General features: G+C 42.6%; 1 protein-coding gene across 1 annotated transcript in view; it reads right to left on the bottom strand.

Moving 5' to 3' along the window:
* Positions 1-8,167, bottom strand: part of MSRB3 (methionine sulfoxide reductase B3) — a 111,575-nt gene that overhangs the window by 52,492 nt on the left and 50,916 nt on the right. The window contains exon 4 of the mRNA XM_003798531.2: positions 4,907-4,935. Coding sequence (XP_003798579.1) covers positions 4,907-4,935 — 29 coding nt within the window. The remainder of the gene's footprint in view (positions 1-4,906; positions 4,936-8,167) is intronic.

The following is an 8,167-nucleotide window of genomic DNA, read 5'->3' as shown; positions in this document are numbered from 1 at the left end:
TCCAGGGCACAGTATCCTCCAGGGCACGGTCTACACAGCCTATCATGCAAAGCTCTTTATGGAACTGGTCTGCTCCATGCACTGATCTCCAGGGCGGGGTCTGCACAGCCTATCATGTAATACGCTCCACAGTCTCTGCCTGTTTCAAAGGTGTGTTTCTCCTGAGATTTGATGTGCGGCTTTCATGTTGAATCACCACATTAAACCCAATGCTCTGCTTCCTCCAGCATCAACTAACTTCCTTTCTTGGGAGGTGAGCAGAAGAGCACAGCCCCTCGCTACTTCTGAACATAGAAGGAAGTCTGTTTAAGTCTGTTAGTAAAAGCACCGACTCCCCCCTCAATCCCAGGCAAGCAACATTAGCACACCACTAGAAAAAGGTGTTAAAATGGAAACCTTAAAACTCCTTTAAAAAGCTGGGCTGACTGTTCTCAATGCAAAGCCAAAAACTGTAGGTGATTGAGAAAAATCAACAGTTTTTTAGTCAGTATGTAACACAGTACAGAGACCACAGTTAAATGGCAGCTGAAATTTTAACCAAATTAATCTTGAGGACAATACGTTTCTGGGATTCTCAAATCAGAATTAATTCAGCACCTCTGCATACTAGTTGAAAGTTTTCTTAACCACACAATTCAAACAGTTCTTTTTTTTTTTTTTTTTTTTTTTTTTTGAGACAGAGCCTCAAGCTGTCCCCCTGGGTGGAGTGCCATGGCATCACAGCTCATAGCAACCTCCAATTCCTGTGCTCAAGAGAGTCTCCTGCCTCTGTCTCCTAAGTAGCTGGGACTACAGGCACCCGCCACAACACCCAGCTATTTTTTGGTTGCAGCCATCATTATTATTTGGCAGGCCCGGGCTGGGTTTGAAGCCGCCAGGTCAGGTATGTGGCTGGCACCTTAGCCACTTGAGCCACAGGCGCTGAGCCTCAAACAGAACTTTCAAAGAGTCTTTTTTTGTTGTTGTTGAGATAGAGTCTCACTTTGCCACCCTAGAGTGGTAGAGTGTTGTGGCGTCATAGCTCGCAGCAATCTCAAATTCTTGTGCTCAAGCAATTCCCTTGCCTCAGCCTCCAGAGTAGCTGGGACTATGGGTGCCCGCCACAACATCCAGCTATTTTTAGAGACTGGATCTCGCTCTTGCTCGGGCTGGTCTTGAGCCTGTGAGCTCAGGCAATCTGCTCACCATGGTCTCTCATAGTGCTGGGATTACAGGCATGAGCCACACGGTGCCTGGCCTGCAAAGAGTTTGTAACTGAATTCGGAGATGGAAACACAATAATCCTTTCCAAAATAATGTGTATGTGACCCAAATTTCTAAAACAGATGAAAACCTCAAAAAACTAATTGACCCCTTTTAACAAGACAATCTATAATTTTTAGATTTTGAAAATCACATGAAATGTATTTTACTTTGAAATAGTTCAAGTAAAAAAAAAACAGTAAAACAAATATGTCACTTATTAATAATAATGCAATTTAGATGATGGTCAGGTGGGTACTCATCATACCAGACTATCTATTTTCGTCAATGGTTAAAAATTTTCACTATAAAATTTTTTGACTTTAAGAAAACACTGGGCAGTTGTTTATGGATTTGCGTTTACAAAAAAACAAGCTGGCGCGATTCTGATAAGAAAAAAGCATATTGCTCTCTCGATGAATTATTTGGTATACAGTCAACAGCCAAAAAAAAAAAATTTTTTTTGAGAGTCTCACTATGTCACCCTCAGTAGAGTGCTGTGGCGTCACAGCTCACAGCAACCTCCAACTCTTGGGGTTAACCAATTCTCTTGCCTCAGCCTCCCAAGTAGCTGGAACTACAAGTGCCTGTCACAATGCCCTGCTATTTTTTCATTGCAGTCGCATTGTTGTTTGGCAGGCCTGGGCTGGATTCAAATCTGCCAGCCAAGGTTTCTGTGGCTGGCGCCCTAACCACTGAGCTACAGGCACCAAGCCAACAACCAAAAATTTTTAATATGTACTGGCAATAAAAATTTTCCTTCATCTCACTCCACAGCCTAAAACTCATTTATATAAACTACAATTGTTGTACAGTAAGCTGTGTATGCGTTGAGTACTTTTCTTAGGGAAAAAAGTATATATACACACACAAATATATATGTAAACACACACCTATATGTGTGTGTGCAATTTGACTTTCTAGTCATTGACCGTAGTATTTATTTTTTAAGGTTTTTTTTCTTAGTAAGATTGGCATCTTCCTTCATTTAAAAAATCTTACTCTGTCAGAGCTATATACAACATTAAACAGAGCTAGTTTATTTTCTGTATTTGATGAATAGAGACTCTGAACCTATTAAATTCATACATTTAATTGTTCCAATATGTTACCTTATATCTAACCAAAATTTGCATTATATGGAATGCCAAAGAGTGAATTCCTAGCTTCCTTTGTCATGATCCCTTCACCATGATTCCTTCATTCAATAATAAGCCAAAAAAAAAAAGCTTACAAAAAAACCTACCTGTTTCTTAATTTGAAACCATCTGAATTCTTTCCACAATGTATTTAAGTTAAAAAATAAAAAAATAAATAAACTTTTAATCAGTGTTCCCCCTAAGACTTTCAGAATAGAGAACTTTGTAGTTTGCAAAGACATGCAGATGTTATCCTTTGTAGACACTTAAAAAAATTTAAGACTTGAAAAAAGTAAGAGTCATGGACAAAATCTTTGGTCATGAGAGTGAAAGATGTGTACTTGTACAGATGTTATAACTATTTCCATGATAAATACTAACCTTCGGTACAGGAACTCAGTAGCACACTTTGAAAATTTAACATAAATTACCTGACTCTGACAATAGCTGCCTAATATTTCAGTTTTGTACACTATTTCCAGATTTTACCTTCAAAATGACACTAGTAGACTTTTTCACTTTTGAAAGCTATATTCCAGACCCTGCACCCTAAAACCAGTTTCTGACTTGCTGTTTAGGCAATTAGATCAGATCAAAATAAGGAGAGTTCTTAACAAATATTTGGTGACTGCAGAGATTTAAAAAAAGACATTTTATGTAAAAATTAATTCTCTATCAATGTTATTCACTTTATTCATTTATTTTTTATTATACATAAGGATTTTTAACTATTAAAAAAGAAAAAGACTTTTCACCTTATTTTGAGCCACCTGTGAATCAATCAAAGAATCAATTGCTTCTCAGCCTTTGGGCTCAGATTAAAAGCATAAAAGAGTCACACAGCTGGTATAACACCATCCTGCCTTTATTCCCCGATGCTGTTAACCAAAAATGGCTTTTTTGAGACACAATCTTGCTCTGTTGCCCAGGCTAGAGGGCCATGGCTTAGGCCTAGTTCATAGTAACCTCAAACTCCTGAGCTCAAGTGATCCTCCTGACTCAGTCTCCGGAGCAGCTGGGACTTTACATGCCCCCTACACTGCCCAGCTAGTTTTTCTATTTTTAGTAGAAACAAGGTCCCACTCTTGCTCACGCTGGTCTCCAACTCCTGAGCTCAAGCAATCATCTTGCCTTGGCCTCCCAAAGTGCTAGGATAATAGTGATAGACCTCTGCCCCTAGCCCAAAATTTTTCTTACACTGTAACTAGCACAAATGATTCAGAAGCTCCAGAATACAGAATAGAAAGATTACAGGAGTCATGGTTCTCAAATAAATTTGTTAACTAAAATGCGTAGACTTCACAGTTAAAAAGTATCACTAGGGTGGTGCCTGTGGCTCAGTGAGTAGGGCACCAGCCCCCTATACTGAGGGTGGTGGGTTCGAACCCAGACCCAGCCAAACTGCAACAAAAAATAGCCAGGTGTTGTGGCTGGCGCCTGTGGTTCCAGCCACTCAGGAGGCTGAAGCAAGAGAATCACCTAAGCCCAAGAGCTGGAGGTTGCTGTGAGCTATGATGCTACAGCACTCTACCGAAGGCGACAAAATGAGACTCTGTCTCTAAAAAAAAAAGTCTCACTAAATTCATAAAGTTAGATAATAAAAGTTTATGAGGAAGAAAAAGTGTTGTCTCCTTAAACATCGCTATCAAAAAAAAACATATAGCACTTGTTCTTTTGTGGCCATAACAAGTATAAATGTTTTTTAAGTTAAAATACAATGAAACTCAAACCATAGTAAAAATATCACTTTTAAACTCAAGTTACATACTTATCTGTAAATTATTTTCTCCTGGAATTAAAAACGAATGTTTATCTATTAACAGTCCACCAAAGAGCCTAACTCCTTTATATCAAAAATGAGGCAATTTTTGAACTTTAATTGTAAACACCTTCAGAAACTCTTAAGTATATAAATCTCAGCAAGTGGCATAAGGGACTTCATCAACCCAGAGGATCATACATTCGTCAGAAAAAAACCTATTGAGGTTGATATGCTGCTGTTGGTGAGAATGTAAATTTTGCCTTAATAGATACAAAATAATGACCTAAAGTGACTTTAATTTTCTGTTGTGCCAGTAAAACATTTTTTGAAAAAAAAGTAACACATCATAGACAAATGTCTGTTTCCCTAAGCTGGAACTGTTGAAGTCTGCTGATTAAATGCACCCCCCACATTTGATGACAAACCATTTGCAGATAAATCTCCAATTATTCAGGGTGCTATATCCACTGAGAAGATCATACAGTTTTGAGCAGTAAGTATGGACAGGTCTACTTCTGCTTTTCAGATAAGACTGCCCTCAGCGGTCACGCCATGCGTCCCGCAGAACTGCGCAGAAGCCCAGAGTGAGCATCTCACATCATGGTTTGGAGCAGACGGGAGCCCCGCTCTGAGGCGAGACTCAGGGTGCGAGGGGCCCAGCCAGCCCATTTAAAATCAGAATGGCCCTTGATCTGACGAATTACTCCACAGAGAATAATGTAAATAAAATATACTCAGAATAGCATTATTAATATGCACATACCTGAACCGGAATCAAATTTGGTTTCTGACCTGCAAAGTGAAAGAAATTTTTTACAATATAAAAACTGTTTGTGAAAGAACCATTATTTTACAGGGCGAGGGGTATCATAGTTACAGATTTCAGTATATTGGTCAAGAAGTAAAACAGCTTTCTAAAATGTAAATTTTATTTTAACCATTTTAAATGCATTGGCCGAGGCCCCCTCACACATGCCTGTATCAATATGGGCAGCAGAGTGTGGAAAAGATATTAACCATTTAAACTTATTTCTGAGAGGAAGAGAATAAATTGTTTGTAAAAAGCGCCTGATGTTCACAGAGTAACTTGTTTCAGTATTATAATAATGCAAAACAAACCAAATTTATAATTATCCTCTTTATTATTAAAGATTTTAAATTATTCTACACCAAGTAATTTTTTGCTAAAGTCTTAGCACACAGCAAATGAACCTAGTAACCCCATACATTTAATAAGAAGGGGGCCTTGTGGGAACATCATGTCTCAGATATAGGTTAACACTGGTTGTAAATTCAGAACCCTTTGAAGCTCTCGGTTCAGCTGTGGGAAAACTTCTGTCGGGTAATTACTCTCAAGATGCTGCCGGTGTGCTGTCAAGCAGAATTAACCCTGTGACTGGGCCGTCTACACAAGCCGCTAGAGACGGCATTGTCTATACCTCGGGCGCAAACCAATTAGCAGGCTGGCCCTGCAATCAATAGTAACACACTCCCAGCCGCACGGCAGCTACAGGGACCGGCCAGCAGGAACCCTGTTAAAGGATGTTACGTTGACAGAGATTTCTTTTTTCCTGGGGAAATGTAGTTAACTGAGTGGGAAAGAAGATTGCTTTGAAATTGTGCCAGGGCACCAGAGCACTTTTGGAAGCGGTAGCTTTCTTCACCTAAATTAGCTTCAAGGAAAGTCATCAAAGAGGGAGGGCAGGATCAACTCCCAGTAGCTTCCTTGGTCCTAAAAGTACATTTTCTCAAATGCTCTCCAATAAAGTTCCACCTGCCACTTTACAGGGTCAGTGGTCTCTCCCTGTCTGTGGGCACTGCCGCTGTGACCCCAGCCCACGTTCTCCCCAAAGCCTCACCCCCCTGCCCCCCGTCCTCAGCTCCATCCTTCTCATACACAGCTCTGCCTCCAATTCCAGGTTCCAAACCATGTTCCCGTTTTTCCTCCCAATTCTGGCAAGCCCTTCCTCGTCCCCTCCCCTGTGTTTCCTCCACCCCTCTCACTACAACTCTCACCACACTCACCAAGTGTTACCCTCCTGGGCCCCTCATCTTGTCCCCACCAGGCCACGGCCAGCCGGGCAGCCCCTGCACTGAGCCAGGGGCTAACATACATCCCTCATCTCCCCGGAACCCAGGCCGTATCAGCCATGCCTTTCTGCCCTGCCCTTAATATTGGCGTCCACTGGCTCCCCTTCCCCTTGGCATGTAAGTGCTTCAGAGCCTGCTTTGAAGCCTCCTTCTCAGCTCACTTGATAGCCCTCTTCCTTCTGGCTTTGAGATCTAAGCTCACCAAGGACAGACTATAGCCTACGTCCTGTCTCTTCCTTTCCTGACCTCCCAACATAGTCCCCACCTAAGTCACGGCCACTGCCCTTGCTGGGGTTCACTGGAGCTTCCTAATGCTAAATGCAAAGCCCTGTCCCCTCCCTTCCTTCACTTACTCCTCCACTGGACACTCTGCCACTGTCCCCATGTCTGCTGATTACTTCCCTTCCTCCTAAGTGCTGGTGAGCCCCAGAGTTCACTCCTCAGCCACCTACAACACACTTCCCACGCTGCAGGGCAGAGATGTTCAACCCGTGTGCCATAGCACCTGGTGTGCCCTGAAAGGATCTTAAGTGTGCCAAGAAAATTTTTAAAGATCATTACTTATTTTTGAAAAACATTCAAAGTGCACAGTAATTTTTTTTTACTTTTTTAAAAATCAACATAATTTCAATGTGCTGTGAAACTTTAACTAAAGGTTCAAGTGTGTCATAAAATACAAAATGTTCTGGATGTGTCTTTAAATCACCTCAGGACCTCTCTGACATGCAGATGTTCAGGACACCATCAGGGATTCTGATTCAGTAGATGAGGCCTGAGGTTTGCATTTTAACAAACCATTGATCAGAATTCAAATCATCATCTCAACAACTTTGCACTGGGAAAACTTTAACTACCTCCTCACCCATATCCAATTAACAAACACCGTGCCCTCAAATGGGAGGGCAATCACGGCGTCCTTCTAGAATCCTCCTGAACACAGCAGTTCACTCATCACCCCACCTGTTGAGTTCACACCCCTCCTCTCTCAGTAGCACCACCTGCAGGCCTGGCTTAATTACCCCCAAACTCTCTCTCCCTTTAGACCCTCTAGTGAGTACCAGGGTCCCCACTCTTCTCCACCCAGAATGCCCTGGTGGCAGAGAAGCCACCTCTCCACCCCATGTGGGCCTTTCTTCAGGACTGATAGTGCCATGAATGTGGGTGGACCTCCAGTCCAAGGGGCAGCCAAAGGCTGTTAATTAAGGAGGGAGCTCGGACCTACAGGCTGGAGGGCCCATGGCCCCTGGAGGTCTGGAAGGAAGGAGGGCAGGGAGGGCAGGACCCCAGTGCTTGCACCCATGCTCAGACTAGATGGCCTTGGAACCTAATACCTGGTGTTAGAGGCAGAGAAGGGACAATGGGTGGTGGACAGAGTCCCTGGCAGTAATACAGAGAAAGGAGTTTTAATTTATAGATCCCACAGCCACTGGAAGCCAAGGCTAAGTGGACCGTTCCTTCTTTCCTCCCACTTGGCCCAGGTGCCATCGCCCTGGCATTTCCTAGGGGTAAATTAATAGTCTTTTGATGGAATACAAAATAACTTTTAAATTTGCACTGTTCTTAGTTATTTAGCATGAGTGGTTTTACACACTGTTTTCTTTCTTCACCATAAGGAGTATTTGTCAAGGTAAGTTGGTGTATCCTTTCCTAACAGCTCACTGCCTGGATTTATAATTCCACAACATTCAGCTGTGCTGTGTACACACTCCCATTAGTCCTCTTGTCCAGGCCCTGCAAAGGTCAGGGCCAGGCCTAACCATAAGTCACCATGTGAAAACACAGGCCTCATTATGGGTCCTGAACACCAACATTCAAAGTGGCTGGCTGGACACTAAGCATTCAGTCCTCTGCATGGTGCATGGGGCCTCCACAGTCCAGCCCAGCCCCACCCACACTGGGCCTCCACAGTCCAGCCCCAGCCCTACCCACACTG

The sequence above is a fragment of the Otolemur garnettii genome, unplaced genomic scaffold (genome assembly GCF_000181295.1).
Source record: "Otolemur garnettii isolate 467f Iridium unplaced genomic scaffold, OtoGar3 scaffold00138, whole genome shotgun sequence".
Taxonomy (NCBI): Eukaryota; Metazoa; Chordata; class Mammalia; order Primates; family Galagidae; genus Otolemur; species Otolemur garnettii.
The sequence above is the reverse complement of the archived record's forward strand: the minus strand, read 5'-3'. Positions and strand labels throughout refer to the sequence as shown.